The 18,213-nt window shown below is 39.8% G+C and overlaps 1 protein-coding gene across 3 annotated transcripts; it reads left to right on the top strand.

Moving 5' to 3' along the window:
• The first annotated feature begins 2,778 nt into the window (after positions 1-2,778).
• On the top strand, positions 2,779-17,909 carry LOC119745756 (synaptic vesicle glycoprotein 2C-like). 3 transcript variants are annotated; one of them, XM_038222342.1, is made up of 13 exons: positions 2,779-2,890; positions 7,781-7,922; positions 9,878-9,922; positions 10,104-10,265; positions 10,784-10,946; positions 11,721-11,869; positions 12,748-12,881; positions 13,197-13,277; positions 14,016-14,212; positions 14,829-14,957; positions 15,549-15,646; positions 15,817-15,976; positions 17,022-17,909. In XM_038222342.1, exons 1-13 carry the CDS (start codon positions 2,876-2,878, stop codon positions 17,203-17,205), a joined length of 1,659 nt encoding a protein of 552 aa, XP_038078270.1. In that variant the 5' UTR covers positions 2,779-2,875; the 3' UTR covers positions 17,206-17,909. The 3 variants fall into 3 exon arrangements, with proteins under 3 accessions (XP_038078270.1, XP_038078269.1, XP_038078271.1); XM_038222341.1 differs by lacking the exon at positions 2,779-2,890 and adding an exon at positions 4,404-4,514; XM_038222343.1 differs by lacking the exon at positions 2,779-2,890 and adding an exon at positions 6,651-6,796.
• Positions 17,910-18,213: the final 304 nt, after the last annotated feature.

Here is an 18,213-nt window from a genome sequence, read left to right as displayed (position 1 = left end):
TTAAACGCAATTTCATTTCCGTCTTATGGTCCTCCGTACGTGTCTCATTCATCCTCTTGGTCGCCAGGTTACCGCGCCACGTCCGTTTCCTACGTCTGTTTAAAGATACGGCGACCGGTTTTTGGTTCGTTGCCAACCGAATGTGATATTTCACATCGCTTTGTAATGGATACAGATGACTCGCAGACACTTCGCGAAATGCTATAACGAGGTTACACTTTATGCTTTATCGCAATGATTAACCAAGTTTCACATTGCATCGTCTGTTTAATGTAGGGTAGACGAGGTTGTAGAGGGGCATAATCCATTTATGTTTCGGGTTGAACTAAGGAACGATCGTGTAATAATGCTCGTGACAAACTTAATTGCAATATGCCTCTAGGTTCAAGATTCCACTTGGATCTGAACATGGCCTTCCAGCTTTAAAATTGGATGGTTGGATTCAAGTGCGGCCTATTTAATTAAAATTATCTTCATGCATAATTCGTCGTGAAACTAAGTGTAATTCAATAAAGTCATTGTAAAGATAACGAGATCTTTATGAAAAGTACGATTGTTGGGGAAAATGGTTGCATCATCAAAACAAGGGTTGGATGTAGGGCATCTCGACACACTCATCTTAGAAATCTGTTTTGGCCGGCTCTAGTTTCCTGGTATGACGTCACAGGTCATACTCGAGGTCAATATTGGCAGGCAGTAATCTGCACACACGAAATTATGACACTTTAGAGTTTTGTTTAAGTAATGGACAGTGTTTTTGCCGATTCCAGGAACAACAATAAATCTGAAGCAGGTTATCAAAAAACTTATCTGTCGAAATATCAGCTCAGGAGATATTTTTGAGAAAAATGTGAAAAGGCATTTTTTTTTTTTATCGGCGCAAAGTACCGTTAAAAGTGCAGTGGTTTGGTCCTTATTATTGCAAGGAAATGATGGTAATTCCTATTTCCTCGAAAATGACAGCTTTATTAGATGTAATAATTTCACAGGTTATTATTATTTACTTACAATCAAGTAGGATATTTCATACTGCTTTTTGACAGTTTCATTTTTGATTGTTTTGTGCAAATGGTGTCTTTTACCTTTAAAAGCTCGGCACTTTGTAAAAACCATTAGGGGGTCAGATATGAATGCAAACAACCCTCAAACAGGTGATCCAACAAGCAGCAGCGCGCAGCTGCAAATTCCCGCGCTTCCAACTCTGGTCGTTCGTGCCCACACTTCAAAGTGATCAGACCTCTTACAGCGAACGTTGTATTGCTCTCACTTAATTGCCTTTTTTTTTCTTTTCTTTTATGATATTAAATATTCATTTTCTTTTCTTTTATGATATTAAATATTCATCACCACATCATTGATGTCATGGAGGCCGAAGGATGCTTCATCTAGCTTGAGATCGATTATACTGTTGTCAAATTGATCCTTAGTTGTTAAAGTTAAGCTTTCGACCATTTTCTTGGTATTTATTTTACTTTCTTATATAGCCGGATAGAGTCGTACCCCCCCCCCCCCCCCCAAATCAACCAGGGGCGACTTCATGCAACCGATGACCATCTATGCCGATGACGCAGTTACTGTTATTGTGAACAGCGCCCCCATTAGGCGTAAATGGTGTTGACGCATGTCTGAAACCCATCTGAAAGCAATCAAATTTCATTGCGCGTGGTTTAGGCACCAGACTAGTCATTGCACTGTAGTAGCTTCCGGAGAACTGTGTTATCAGCAGGCGCCTTGAACTTGAAACAAAACTCAAAAGGTACTTAAACTGTAATAGAAGGTCCTGTATTTGGGATTGTACTTACAAATGTTGAAATACAAATGAGGACATAAGTAGTTTGTAGTTCCTTGGGGCTTGAGAACCGGTGAGATTGAACCTGTTGAATATTGCGGGGGGGGGGGGGGGGGGGGGGGGGGGGGGGGGAGGGGGGGGGGGGGGTGGCGGGGGACGGGGGGGGGAGGGGAATACAGTGCACTTTTATGATGAAGCTGAGGTGTTAGAGTGGTGTTCATTTGTTTTAATTTGGCAACCTCCACGGATATCTTGCATGTCTTACAAAGACAATAGGCCACTTCGGAGTGACCACGTTGCATGTTACTCCGACATGTCAAAGTATAAAGTAGGACTCTACGAATCGCCTTTTTTAACATTTGGACATGGTCAGGCGATAGTACTCAGTAGAGTCCTAGGTTACTGTATTGCGTTACTAATATTTTGTTTTTGGACCATTTTCACTCGTACCCCCAATCAAATCTTCAGATTTCACCTCAAGAACAGTCTTCAGACTGTCTATTTCAGTCTAATGCGCCCTTGTAAATGTAGGCTTCAGTGGGAATTGGAAATACAAATGATAGTGGTGAGGTTTACATACCTTTGGGAAGAAAAGAGAAATTTCATCTTCGTTTCGGGAAACATCCTTGTCACAAACGCCTTGTTTGAGGCTGCCACTTTGAATTCATGAAAAGTAGACTTGTGCGTGGCTCTGGCTAGACTGTTTCCTGGCAAGTATCAGACAGACCAATCACAGGGCACTTTGATTGATCACCTGACCAATCACAGGGCACTTTGATTGGTCACCAATCCATAAATATGAGAACTGATAATTTTATGTAAAGCTCTACCCAATTAATGGGAGTAACCCAAGCATTGTTCACCATATTTTGGAAGGATAAGAATATATGGAGGTAAAAAAATAGAAAGATCCTAAAAAAAAACTTGACTGATGTGTGCACTTGTATTTAATGAAGTGACTGTTAATATTGCCAATTGATTTCAGAGGTTGTCTGCAAATCCAAGCTTCCGGAACAAACTGCCTGCGTGAATTTTGCGGATAACTTATCAGAACTGAAGTAGTGGGCCTACCACTAGAGCGGCACCATGGGCATACACGAGGTACATTTGAAACTCGACATTAAACAATTTTAATTTTTATTATAGTCATCAATTTGCACTATTTTCCATATAAATTGTAATGCTTCCTTTTCTTTTCAAAATACATGTACTACCATGCTACAACAACACAACTGTTGTCGGTAGTGATATGGTCCAATGGTTTTGTAGAGTTTTGAACAGCCCCCCCCCCCTCCCCAATTGCTGCAGACAATTGTACACAGTTTTGCACTTTGAATAGTACAATTTGTTTTTACAAAGTGTTTAGAAAATATGACAATAGAGGTACACAATGTTCAAGAACCGGGTTTTGATTCGGAATAATGGGGTCAGATATGGGGACAGGGAAGTCGGGAGAAGACCTTCAGAAGGGTTTGCTTCAAGTAATGCTGTCACAAAACTCCAGTTTTGGAACTTTCCAATTTTTGAATTAACATGGAGCTAAAATATCTGTGTAAACAGTTGGTGTTTGTTACAAGATACTGTAATGTCTGAAGAGTTTCTGTAAAAAAATGTGAGGCGTTCTGCCAAGGGAAACAGAACTGGGCCGAGGTCGCAATGAGGGTTTGCGGGTATTAGGAAAGAGAACAAAATTCTTACAATACTGTTTGTTGCAAAACAAACTGACAAGTTATGGCTGTTAAAAGTTTGCATTTATCAACATGTCAACAAAGTAAAATACTGCGAAAAAGGCCTTTAAAGTTTCGGCTAGTTCTAGTCGTGTATATGAAAGATGCCAATTGTTTTCCTTAAAAAGCAATTTTAGTACAGAATTTTTATGCTATTTCTTTAAAGTATTTGTAGTAGACATATCAAAGATTGCAAATATCAATGAGTCTTATAATACAACCCCCCCCATTGTGTTTTTTGCATTTTTTTCCACAATGGCTTGTCCAAGTTCTGTCTCATTTTGCAAGAACGCCTCACAAATCAGAAACGCTATCTTATTTTTAAATGGCACTTAAAAAGTTGTTACAACTGGGGGTACTATGTGTGTGGTGCCATTAATTTTAACATTCTTGGCACTTTGTGTACATGTGTGTGAAGTGGATTGGGTTGTTTTGCACAATTGGAACATTGGAGTACATGTAGGTAGTTCTTTATTACTTTAACCATCCAAAAGAGAAAAATTAACAAACTAAATAATCTGATGAAATGCAAAAAGAAAACAAAGTCAAGGTAAGCTAATCATAATGTACAATAATGTACTGATACTATCACAAACTGAGGCCATGCATTTTATCAATGGGCTCCCATTGTTTGGTTAGGGAAAGCCCTAATTTTGTCTTTGAAACGGCATGGAAAAGTCGTGGAATTTCATTTCCAGATTTGTGTGGGAACCCTGGGAAAAGAAGAGCGCGCCCAACTAGTCTTGTTTCTAAAAACAAAATTGTATTGGTAAGGAAAGATGACCATGCGTTAGTGACACCTAACTTTGGCTTATTATGCATGCACCCCTCTGCCCAAAATGGACTAGGCTAGGCATCACTTAGGACTTTGTATCTTGATATCAGATGAGTATTTTGAGCACATCTGCAATTCAATCTGTTTTTCCTGATGTTTGGCCGCATTGTCGCTGGGAATATTCTTTTCTAACCATATGACTATGAGCTTTTCTGTTCAGAAGGTAAGTTGTATATTTTTACAGTTGACACAAGTTTAAAGGATGTCCCCTGTGGTTACTCCTAGAACTATGAGGCTCCACGTAGTGGAGCCTCATAGAGTCAGAAGCCCGCAAAATTGTTGTCAACACAAAACACTAATTAAGTACAAAAACGTCCATTCCATATAAGCTATTTCCCACAGAACCGCTGCACATTTTCCCCCTAAACTCCATACAATACCTCATGACATACTCACGTTATGTGCACCCAACAAACATCGGTGGATTCTGTCTGTTTTTAGGCCAAAATGATGAAAAATATGCCCTTTCCGCACTGAGCCAACCTAACACTTGAAGCGAGCACGCGCGCTGATATCGCAGTCATTTTCGGGTTCGATCGCTCGGAGCGCGCCGCGGGGGGTACGTACTTGCACTTGTACGCATGCACATACTATCAATCCGCTCCTACACCATACCCCCCGCGGCGCGCTCCGAGCGATCGAACCCGAAAATGACTGCGATATCAGCGCGCGTGCTCGCTTCAAGTGTTAGGTTGGCTCAGTGCGGAAAGGGCATATTTTTCATCATTTTGGCCTAAAAACAGACAGAATCCACCAATGTTTGTTGGGTGCACATAACGTGAGTATGTCATGAGGTATTGTACGGAGTTTAGGGGCAAACTGTGCAGCGGTTCTGTGGGAAATAGCTTATTTGGAATGGACGTTTTTGTACTTAATTAGTGTTTTGTGTTGACAACAATTTTGCGGGCTTCTGACTCTATGAGGCTCCACTACGTGGAGCCTCATAGTTCTAGGAGTACCCTGTGGTACCATTAGAAACATTTATTTTATCTATTCCACGCCCGGGGAGTATTTTCATACGCCCTTGAGCATGTGAATAATGTTTTTCAAAAAGTCGATTTACAGGTACTATACTGACTTTTTATGAAGGGACACCACAGTTATTTTGCAGTGTAGGCCTAGTTGTTGAGTTTTTAATTTACCATTTTTAAAAGTTGAAAGTTTTCTCAAAAGCAAGTCACTTTTACCAGTCATATTCAAAAGATTGTGAGCCCACATATTGTTGTCTTGGCCAGGCTACAGGCCAGCATCAAACAATCTCTTTGGGTGGTATTTTCAGTCATTTTCAATTTTTTTTTTTTGCAAGGGAAGGTAAAATTCATTAACTTCTCAGCTCTTTAATCACTAAAACGAAATCAAATTTATGTACACTTTATGGTCACTTGGTACAAAAAGAAACTAAGCAGTTGTTGTAACTTGTAATCATCCTTGTTTGGAAGTTTTAAATCATTTGAATGTATTTTGCCAAAAATATGAGCAAAAATGTCATTCAGACGTAACATTGACACTGTGTCAATGTTATGTCCAAATAGTATATTTGTATTTTTTCTTTTTTCTTCTTTTTGTAAAACATCAACCAAATTCACTTTATGTACTTCTTACTATAAATGTACATGTAACACACTAAAAAAAGCTTTTGTTATGGTAGTCAGGTATCAAATGGAGCAGAAATGATAGCTTGGTTGTGGACGTAACATTGACACCGTGTCAACCCCAAATGTCACACTTCCATTGAGTGATTTTGACACCATTACGTCCACATTAAGGCATTGTTTCTGCTATATTTGAACCCTGACTATACCAAAACAAAAGCTTTTTTTGGTGCATTAGGTGTCCACTTAGTCAGTTTGGGTACTATTTTAGGTAAAAAAATGGTAACAAAAAGAATACATGTATTTGGATATGTATCATTGACACTGTGTCCATGCTATGTCTGAATTAATACATTTTCGCTCCTATTTTTGTCAAAGTACATTCAAATGATTTCAAACTTTCTCAAGTATTGAAACACCCAAAGACAAATATTATGTTGAGCAATTGTTTAGAATGCATTGATACTTTTAATAATGTAACCAAATATTTGGATGTAACACACACTGTGTCCCAACCCGGTGGGAATGACCCAAGTCCTTGTTGTATACATGAACATGTACATATATATATACGTGTACCGCCTACCAGCATTTTGTTAATGCATGCATGGCATGCAATAATAAATATAACAATTATCTGTTGTTTACTATACCCTTTCCTGACTATGCGAACATACTTACCGGTACATGTATGTATATTCATTTGTTGTTGTCTGATGTCCCGATGACGATCTATATCTCTACAATGATCTACTATCACCCAGACAAAGCAGACTAAATTATGGATTTATTCTGTTGTTAATTACTGCCTATAGCCTATGCTTGGAATTAGATTGCCCAACATTGTACACATGTAAGTATAAAGGGAAAACGTCCATCGTTCGGGATATAAAACCGGGCTGGGAATTGTTTTTATTGGACAGATCACCAGATGGGTTTTCCACAGCTGTTCGTCTTGGTAGCATGTAATTTATGCACATATTGCTTTATGGCTCATAACAGAAGATTGGTTTAGCGGGTCTGCAGCTACATTATAAAACAAAACAACCCCCCCCAAAAAAACACACTGCGGTGGAGAACTTGAATCGGTTGAAACAACTGCATCGCTGCGACTTCTCACCAAACGCAAGATTTTGAAAAACAGAAAAGTTCAGGCTTATCCAAGTGTGTAAGTGTGGATTTATATTCTTAAAAGTTGTCATGTGTTATAGCAGGTGAAATGCAACCATTTGGACCATTTTCCTTACTACAATTAGTCAATTAGGATCATTCTATAAATCTAAGGCCCAGAGTGTGACATTTTTCCTGTCCCCGTTACCTTGGTACTTTGTCATAATTTGCCATTCAAGTATCAGATGTAACAGGGACAGGAAAAACTGGACCAAAATTGTAGAATGACCCCAGTCAATAGCGTCTAATTCTACCTCCATGGTAATACCAGGAATAGAATTGACATTAGTTTGTTTTGGTATCCTTTTTTTTGTATTTTAAAAAAAAAAGATTGTTATGATATCATGCACATACATGTATCAGGGATTGCCTCCACAGTGCAGCCGTATATGAATCGCTTGTCTAGGGCTATTGTGTAGTTTTTTTGTTCAAATCAACCATGGGGTTCTCGCTGTCATTTTGTGCTTGACCTAATTCCTTTTTGTTTGTGTTGTCTTTGTGGGTGTACATCCTCTTTAACCCTAACCCCCTGAGAGCTCTTTCGGGGCCAAGTACCAAATACCACAGAATACTACATGTGTTGTGCACACTTGCATGGAAAGAAATGCATGCTGCAGGTTACTACTCGGTATAGGGTTTTATTTTTTATTTCTCTCACACATGTTAGGACTCGGACGACAGTGAGGAACTCGAGGACAGCTACCAACTGGCTGTGCGTGATCCACGAGGGAGAATGGAAGCGGACGAAAACCGTCGGTTACTCAAGGATGTCTCGGATGCAGAAGGCAGGGAACACTTGATTGAAACAGGTAGGGCAAAATGTCCTGTAATAAATTGTTATAGAGGCAAGTTTTTCGGAACAGAGATCTGCAAGGAGTCTCTGTTTCAGCGGATGCTGAGGTCAGAATTTATAGAGTGGGCCATTTGCACAGCTAACTTGAAAGAGAGAAGCTGCACTTTATCTAACTACAGGGTCGGTAAAAAAAAAGCGGAACCCAAACCCCATAAAATATATTTCATATTTAAAAAAAATATGTAGCACCAAAAATAAGAATGACTGGAAAGCCAATTTCATAAGCTACTTTTAGATGAAAACATTACTTATGTAATTTTTTTTCCAGTTACAACCAACATTTCTGGATTGATTGTCATTCTACCACTGTACAGTGTACGTGCACGTCTTAATTTTCATACTTCCTGCTTACAGAAGAAAGGTTGCCTAGTATTGTAATAAATCTCTGCAAATTCAATTTCAAAACCGAAACCAAATTATAAAGTGTATTGATATTATCTAGGTTTGGCCACAAAAACTAAATGTTGTGTTTCTGGTAACATCAGCACCGTCGCCAGCTCAGGGCATTAGGGGGGAGGGGGGGGGGGGGCACAGTACAAATTAGGAGTGGGGGGCACACCACACAAAACACAACACACTTATACAAGTGTAATTTTTACGCTTGTGGTTTTTGCCGAGGGGGGGGGGGGGGCCTTGGCGACGGACCTGGGTAACACTGCCCTAAAAAAAATGAAGATTCGGTAGGCAGGATACATTTTTATAAATAGTTTTTTTTACATACGTACGGTAACTTACATATATTATACAGTAAGAATGTAGCCTATACATTATATAGTGGAGGACAACTGGACAAGTAGACATACTTCACTCAATAGAAGGTACTTTAATGTATACGTACAAGTATTTCAGACTTGTATTTGGGGTAATCTTATCACTTCCAAAAAACATTAACTTGTATTTGAATAAAAACAATTAAAATATAAAAGATAAAAAATTCAACTGCCTACTCTATGCACAACAAAATTGTTAGGGTTGGTGGGGTTACCATGTAGTAACACGACATTCTTTTTATTTGGCCTAAAACAACTGAAACCGATAAACAGAATTGCAAAGTTATGCCTAGACCTTTGCAGAGCGTCTTAGTAAATATAGTAATCATTATGTACACACACTCTTGAGGGGTCAGTTGATCGATTTGTGTAGGGACATGCAGAAGGCTATTGAAACTGTGCATGTTTTGGTATGAATCCTTATCAGGTGACCAAGGTCTTGTGACCATCAGGCAGGTCAGGTGACTAAGATTGTATTTGACTTATGACTTCCTTCACTTTTTGCCTACCATTTTTCTCAGAAAGCAGATGACCAAAGCAACCATTTGAGCTGGAACAAATTAAATGTAGTTATATATAAAAAAGTTTTAACTTTATGTATTTTTGTTATTACGTATTTCTTGGATTGTTGCTGTCACAACATTGTTTCTTCAGATAAACTTTTTACATTGTAAAACCTGCTTTTTAAAACAAAACTTAAATAATTAAAAACAAAGAAAAGATGTATATGTAGGCCTACATTGTACAATTCCAACTTACATGTATGATGTAGGTTGCCTGATTAGTCTCAAGATTAGTCTGGATTACATCAAATAGTACCTAATTTTTTGTGCCTTGTGTAATGAAATTGTAATGTAAAGTAATATAAATGTAATGTAATAAAAATGTAACTTTTCATATGTAATGTATTATAGTATTGCTATTTAGTATTATTTAACACTATCTTAGTTGTAAAGCGCATTGATATGTTTATGTAATGCGCTCTATAAGTGTAAATTATTATTATTATTATTACATGTATCATGAAATTTATGCATTTTGCATTTATAGAGACAGAAAATGCTAAATTCTGCAGAAATGCCTGTTTGCAGCCTTGCAAATTTTTTGTTAATTTCCTTTTTTCTTTCTGTTAAATATGTAGATCCAGCCAAACTCGGCAACTTTGATGAAGCCTTGGAGAAAGCAGGTGGGTAGTTTTTTGGGGGCGGGACCAGGATCCCTTGAAAAAAAAGGGGAGTGGACATGACTTGAGAAAAGGTTACATTTTTTTTTTTTGGACGCATGATTTAATTTGTAATTTGTAAATTCTGATTTAGTTGTGAATCCCTTTGTCACCAAGTAAATTGTTTTTTTTTTCTGGCTGACAGGTTTTGGAAAGTTTCACGTCTTACTAGTGATTCTGTGCGGCTGGGCCAACGCCAGCGATGCTGTGGAGATCCTGAGTGTATCCTTCCTGCTACCGGCGGCAGAGAAAGACTTGGACCTGGACAGCTACAAGAAAGGGGTGCTCAGCGCTATCATCTTTGTGGGTGAGTGTCAGGGTTGAACCTCCCCCCCCAAAAAAAAAAACTTAACCCCTCCCCTCCCCTCCCTATCTTGTCCCAAAAAGTCCCCTTCCCCCAGTGTAACACCTCCCTCCTACCTTGGCTCAAACATCACCTCTCCCCCAACTTCAACCACCTACCATGTTCCAAAACAAAACAGATCTGTTCATAAGCCTGTTCCAAGACCCAAACCTGCTGGACAAACTGTACAACAGAGTTCAGCAGACACTTTATCTTATTTTTATATAAAATATGAATGATTTATTTGATTTATTCAATCAGTTAATCTAAGTGTTCTTTATGTTTGGACATTGTCAAATTAAAAAAAAATGCCCAACTTTAAAGGAATGGTAGCTGAGTTGGTTGACCACTTGAATAGCATTCTAGAGGTTACTGGTTCAAATCCAGTTTCCATCGATTCTTTGCTGACACTTGTTAACCCAAGGAGTGCCTGTTGTTATTCAATTGATGACTCTCCTGGTCATGTTCCTTGTCTCCCTCAGGCATGCTAGTAGGTGGCTACATATGGGGAGCGCTGGCTGACATCAACGGCCGTCGCCGGACGCTGCTGTTGTCCTTGACAACCAACGCCTTCTTTGGCCTCATGTCCAGTCTCTCCCAGGTCTACTGGCTCTTTCTGCTCATGCGCTTCTTCAGCGGAGTCGGGTAATAGATAAATCCATCGCCAAAGAAGTTATAAAAAATACTGGTCTTTGCATTCATGTTGAAAGTTGGCGAATATCATTTTTTGACTTTCCTTAACATGAAGCTGAAGGGATTGGACATAATAATTTGACTTGTGATTGACTTGTGATTGACTTGTGATTGACTTGTGATTGACTTGTGATTGACTTGTGATTGACTTATGATTGACTTGTGATGGACTTGAGATTGACATGTGATGGACTTGTGATGGACTTGTGATGGACTTGTGATTGACTTGTGATGGACTTGTGATGGACTTATTTATTTATTTATATATTTATTTATCACTTCTGGCACTGAAATCAAGGATTCCCCAAATAGTGCCCTAGGCACTGTAAGCTTGAAAGTCTGAAGAAACCTGTAGAGAGAAGTGAATGAGAAGAAATTACAGTTTTAGAGGTGGGAGGAAAAATCAAGAAGAATATTCTGGGGGAAAAACCATGCAATCAGGCAGGGACTGAAAACCCAATCCACATAGTGGCCCAAGCTGGATTTGAACCCGGGTCACAGCGATGGAAGGCGAGGTACGCCAACCTGACTCTCCGACTTGTGACTTATCATGGGAGTGACTTGTGATGGACTTGTGATGGACTTGTGATGGACCTGTGATGGACTTGTGATGGACTTGTGATGGACTTGTGATGGACTTGTGAGGGACTTGACTACATCTCTAACAAGTCAATTGACAAATATCCACAAAGCCCATTTTCTGTATTTGCTGTCCATGCTTGACAGGGTTGGGGGCTCCATACCGGTCATTTTCTCCTACTGTGGGGAGTTTCAACCCAAGGAGAAACGTGGTATGATGATCTCTGTCGTCGCCACGTTCTGGATGGCCGGTAACATAGTCGCAGCCGGCTTAGCTCTTCTGGTTATTCCCTCAGGTACGTCCGACAATTGTTTCTTGTTGGGTTGCATTTCACTGGCAGTTCTAGGAATTTTTTTAAAGGAAATGCTGAAATCCACTTGTTTCAAGAAAATCACACCCACCCAATTTCCATACGGGTCATTCCATAAAAAATTGGGGTTCATTTTGTCCCTGTACCTGTTACATCTGACGTCTATGATTTTATTTTTCTGGATGCAATCCTTAACCCCTTTCCGCTGGGTTTTTACGCCTCACTGCACAGGCTTACACGCATCACTGCACAGAGCCTCTGCGCAGTAGCCGGCATTGCACTGCTGGTTATTTTCCTGGCAGCTGCCCACAGACGAAATTCCGCAGCAGACCACAGCAATCCGAAGTGCAAATGACCTTCCTCACATATGAAAAATATAGTTTTAAGTCATTTTTGGTGATACTCCGAATCCAGTGACAAATGACATAATATGAGGTACTAGGAACAGAAAAAAAAGTCACACTTTGCATCTTAAATTGATAAAATTTAAATTGTATAAGATAGGAAGGCTATGAAATTCTGGGCCTGAAGCATTTCGGTCGTTTTGTATACACATCTAGAGCCAGGTGTGCAACTGTTGAAAGTTACCAGACTGGTGCTCCTTCACATATACTCTTTGTTTTTATTGCAATTTAAATTGGAATTACTGTAAGACCACATACGGTCAAGTGACTTGGATAGTGCATACATATATAATTGGGAACTGGCATTACTTGGGGAGTAACCTGTGCTGGTCTGGCATCCCGTCAAGGGGGAATAGAAATAGTCTCGGTCGTTTCATGCCAAGGAAAACTGGAGATAAAACCGGCTGGAAAAGCCACAGCGGCTCAAGACTTGACCCTTTTAATTATGTCCTTCTGCAGGTGTTGGTTATGTCAATCCCGGTGGGTTTAGCTACGACAGCTGGCGTGTCTTTGTCGCTCTCTGCACACTGCCAGCACTCACCTCCGTTGTCACGTTCTTCCTGATGCCAGAAAGCCCCAAGTTTTTACTAGAGGTAAAAAAAAATGGGGGGAAAATGTTATTCACAATGAATTTTGTGTCTAATTAACTCTTACTCACCCCTGAGCCTTTATATTTTATAGCAGAAACAACATTTGCTATGCTGGAATGAAGAGTTGTTACATCCAGACATGTGTATTGTGGTGTTTGTAGAGTATAGATCACCTCGGTCACCAACCTTCTTACCCAGGCATAAATCTTTCAACTCTGCAAATTGTTTTTACTTTTCCAGCTCCATTTTCCCCTCCCTTTTGATCACTCTCAATATTCTTTTGTTTTTTTGTTCTTACTTTACTCCTCTTAACCCCAGAATGGTCAGGGTCAGAAAGCACTGGAAGTTTTGAAGACCATCTATTCCTGGAATAAGTGGGACGACAGAGCCAACTACCCAGTAAGTATCTGATTCTGAAGTTATCAAGTTAGTATATTCAGCTTAAGTTGTTTTATGTTTGAGTCTGAACCAGTAGGGTTGCAATGCGTGAGTGGGGCAGGCATGCTGTTCGTAATTGCCTCTGTCTGCCGAAAAGGCAGTGAATAATCTAGTTGTTATTTATTTTCTCTCTTTACACCAAATATCACTATTAAGCTCTGTACTCACAATGAGCTTAGGAATGCGTCATTGGCCCGATGAACAGGGGTAATAATGATGTAACAAGTTGTTGGATGATGTTTGCAAAATGGAGGATTTTGCAGGATTGAGGCTATTTGGCAAAAATGTGTGGCTGATTTTGAAGGATGCACCATGACAATGTCTTGGGCCAGAGCTTGTGTTGAGTTTGCTCAGCCGTGCATACCTTTAGGCCTAGATTATACTTGAAATCCTCCGCACTGCTCCGGGATGTCACTGGCTCTGCCTCAACATATTGACAGTGATTGCTGGTGGATTTTGCAGTATCGAGGCAGTGATCACCCCTCCAAGGACCACATTCAAGAAATAACAGATGATTTTGCAGGATTGAGGCTGTATGCACTTTTTACATGGAGGCAGTTGGAGGACTTTGCAGGATTGATTTTGCGAAAATGCCTAGGGAGTTAGGGTTAATATTAAAAGTACACCGCCATTTTTACACTGCCATGACCTGAGGTAACCCTTGACCGTTTGACCTTAATTATTCTTTGTTCCCCCTAGCTGAAGACCCTGATCCCCTCCGAGCGGGCCAGGGTCCTCTCCACCGATCATGGGGGCCGGCGGACCTGTAGCGACAGGCTCAACGAGGCTGGCAAAAATATCCGGATATCCCTCCAGATGACCGTCCAGCTCTTCAAGAAACCACTGACCTGGGCAACGGTGCCGCTGCTCTTGATCATCTGGACCATCTCATTCGGGTAACTAGTCGCCAATTTGACTCTTTCCATTTCGGTTGTAATGTAGGGCAAGTGATTGACACAGTGGTCCGAATGTGCCTGTTCATTTGAATTGTCTTTGGGGTATCCATGTTTAGGTTCCAGGTAAGGCGAAATTGTGCTGTGCAGTAATGGCTGTTTGGGCTGGCTCTTTGTCCCATAATATTTAAGACCCCAAAAGGAAGGTTGAGAAGCAGCGTAGCAGTAAACCTCTTAAGTTGCTGGTTGTTTTATTATCACTTTTTTACAAGGGAAATGATTTACATTTACAGTGATGTTAGACGTTTTGTCATGTTTGAAATTTTTTATAATTAAACCTTGACGGTCACCGGTTCCTGAGAATTGAAACTTGAAAATGGAAATATTATTGAAAAATTTGTTCGAACAAAAAAGTTGAACGAATGAACTATAAAATGGCAACATTGCCCCTTGGAAGGTTGTGCCGAGTCTGTTTCTGATCAGGTTCAAGGAGCTTCTTCTACCTCAGGCCACGAACTTATCAATCACCCCTCGTAGCTAGTAATGTGACCAAACTCTTTTAAGGTCCATTACACCACCCTTTTAAAGTTTGTATAATGGTTTATTTTTTGTTTTGAAGGTATTACGGTATTTGGATGTGGATGCCTCAATTGTTCCTCCAGTCTGAGAACGGCAATGGATCTGTGTGTAGTGTGGATCCCAACGACGTCAATTCAACGTCTGCAGCGCCCAAACCTGGCGATAACACGTAAAGACTGATCTGATCTACTTTGATTTGCAAATTGACAGGTTTTAATAGTGATATACCTTGTTTGGAGTTTAAAGTAATGTGTCTTCACATAGTTTAGAGATACCTTCTTTAACCCCATAAACCTTCCAAAAATCCTCCAAAATGGTCTTTGCAAACTGGAGGTTTTGCAGGATTGAGGCTATATGGCAAAAATGTGTGGCTGATTTTAGAGGATGCACTGTGCCAAGTTCATGGGCGGGACGTTGTGTTGTTTATGTTCAGCCGTGCATAAATTTAGGCCTAGATTATACTTGAAATCCTCCGCACTGTTCCAGGATGTCACTGGCTCTGCCTTAACATATTGACGGTGATTGCTGGAGGATTTTGCAGGATTAACGCAGTGGTCACCCCTCCAAGGACCACATTCAAGAAATAACGGATGATTTTGGAGGATTGAGGCTGTATGCATTTTTTGCATGGAGGCAGCTGGAGGATTTTGCAGGATTGAGGTTGCATCCCAGCAAAAATGCTTAGAGAGTAAAGGGTTACGGAATGCTCCAGTTATATAACCAAGCTTGTTCTTGGTTTTTCATATTTTTTTTTTCACAGTATCTACTTGGACTCCTTCTACACGAGCTTGTCCAATCTTCCTGGCAACTTGGTCGCCATTTTCCTGATTGACATCGTGGGACGAAAGATTCTGATGTGTGAGTTATCAATACAAGTTGTCTCTGAATTGGAAGCCTGAGAATGAACACATGCCAATAAGAAACATAGGATATTTTATTGCTTTTGACCAGTTCAAATTTTTTTCTGATTTTTGCTCAATGCAAAAAAGATTTTCATCTGATATTTGTTTATTTGTTTCTTTTCTTAGCTACAAGTTTACTTATGTCTGGCGTGATCGTCTTCTTCATTTGGTTTGTCAAGACACGCCTTGAAGTCCTTATTGTGTTCTGCTGCTTTGGTGCTGTGTCGGTCGTCACCTGGAATGTTCTGAACGTACTAGCTGTTGAAATCTACCCTACTCACATGAGGTATGACCTTTTGAATTTAGGAATGATATCTCGTGATAATTAAAAACAAAAAGACGGCGATGATACTTTGCATTGGTGGTGACTGCGTTGTGGGGACGATTTTTATTGGGGAAAGTAGGAGTGAGTTGGGGGGACTTTCTGCTTACCCCACAGCTGTCCTCACAATAACTATTGCTCAACAGGTGTGTGGTCCCCACAAATATGGCATTTGTTTATGGTGTAAATTGAGGACCCACACAAGCAACATCATCGATGAATTGAGGACAGGAACCAAATCGAGGACTCCTTGGATAGAAAGCATGTACAAAACCAATAAGAGCTGTTGCAAAAAAGTTTGAGAGTATAAACAAACAAAAAGGGAAGAGGAACAATAGAAAATTCTCGATTAACACCATAAAACAAACGTGTTGGAACAAGTGTGTGTGTCTTTTTTGGGTACTTGGTCGGTCTTATGCACAGTTTTTTTTTTTTTTCGGAATGTTTTTTTAGAACAGGCGTCTTTTTTTTTTAACACATATACTATGGGTCCCAGTAGGAAAAAGAAACCATGGAACTGTTGTCCGGACCTGATTTTTTTGCTGAATTTTTACTCAAACTCTTTATTTCTATATTCTAAAAAGACGCAAAGTGTTTGATGAAAAAAAGTGGAAGGTTTTTGGACATCATAATATAGAGTGGTTCATGAAGTTACTGCAGTTTACTGTGGTATGGCTATTATTTATCAGTTCATCAATGCGTGACATCGCGTAAATGAAGCTACAATCGGCTGAATCAGAACGTGTCCCAGATGCTGATTTGGGGCGCAATTCAAAACATGACTCTGCAACTTTGAATTGAAATCGAGGTCCTAGTATATTGTTTCTTGGAATACACAGCATTCACCGAAAGTTCGTCAGGTAAGTTGTTGAGCACCCGTCTTTAGAGTTTTAGCACTTTTGTTGCTTCAAACAAACAAAAGTTAGGAAATGATCTACTTTATCTTTAAGTAAAATTTTTGAGTTCATAAGAAGAAGTAAAACATCATGTTCTTGTGGCCTCGTTTCAGATCCACGTCTCTCGGAGTCCAAGGCATAGTCAATCGGCTAGCGTCTATTGTAGGTAATCTCATCTTTGGAATTCTCATCAAGACTCACTGTACCGTCAACATTCTGCTCGTAGCGGCTCTACTCGTGTTTGGTGGACTGATGACTTGTACCCTACCAAGAACAAAGAAGATGTCCTTACAGTAACCAGGGAATGGGGTGGGGGGGGGGGGAGTGTTGCGATGGATCAATTCAATTCACAATTCCAGTCGTAAGTATATCACAATTCATGTCACAGGTAACAGTGGATGAACAATAACAAGGGAAACCTATGGTTACTGTTCATTTGAATACCCTGTGAGTTGAGTAATGGGCTTGTGATGGGCTTATGATGGGCTTGTGATGGGCTTATGATGGGCTTGTGATGGGCTTATGATGGGCTTATGATGACTTGCGATCCGTCACAAGGACCTCGACTACATCATAGCCGGGAGGCCAATTCCAAAGGGCTGTGTAGCACAAGTTTGCCTTGCATGAATATAATTGTGTTTAGCAAGAACAGACTTGTAATCAAAAAGTAGTACTTGCGAATTTTTCGGTTGAGTTTTTTTTAGATTTTTAGGAGCTTGACAAAACAACTCTCAACTGTTTTGTTCTAATTGAGAAGTTCTTATTGCTGAAAAGTCTTCCATTTTACTAAAATTGGATTAGAATTTAGTATTTGTTAACATCTCATCAGTATTTTTACAATATTATATAGATATTTTATATCTACTTGCCTGTATATAGCACATATCAATTGTACAGGGGTCATTCTATTATTTGGGGCTACTTGTTTTACTGTCAATGTTGCATCTGATACGACATTGACAGTAGCCCCAATACCATCACGATTGGCCGTTTAAAGTAGCTTGAAAATCCATGCCAAACAGCAGCCCTCCGACAAGAACCATAATTATGTCTAGTAATTACAAAAATCCTTAAAAAGTATTCTAGCCAACCTCACTGCAGGGCATGGATAACCAATCATCCTGTCGAAAAGACAAGTCAGCTACTGTCAAATGACGACAATCTGACCTCCATTGCATCCTAATTTTGATAGACAGAGATGGTGACACTTTGCTTGTACCCTATTCAAATGTGTACCGTACTTAAGAGTATGACTGTGTTATTGTGAGTGAAAAAAGTAAGGCGCAGGGTACAGTATTCTTAATA

This window comes from Patiria miniata, unplaced genomic scaffold, assembly GCF_015706575.1.
Source record: "Patiria miniata isolate m_02_andy unplaced genomic scaffold, ASM1570657v1 HiC_scaffold_7, whole genome shotgun sequence".
Classification (NCBI taxonomy): Eukaryota; Metazoa; Echinodermata; class Asteroidea; order Valvatida; family Asterinidae; genus Patiria; species Patiria miniata.
This window is presented reverse-complemented; position numbering and strand designations above follow the sequence as displayed.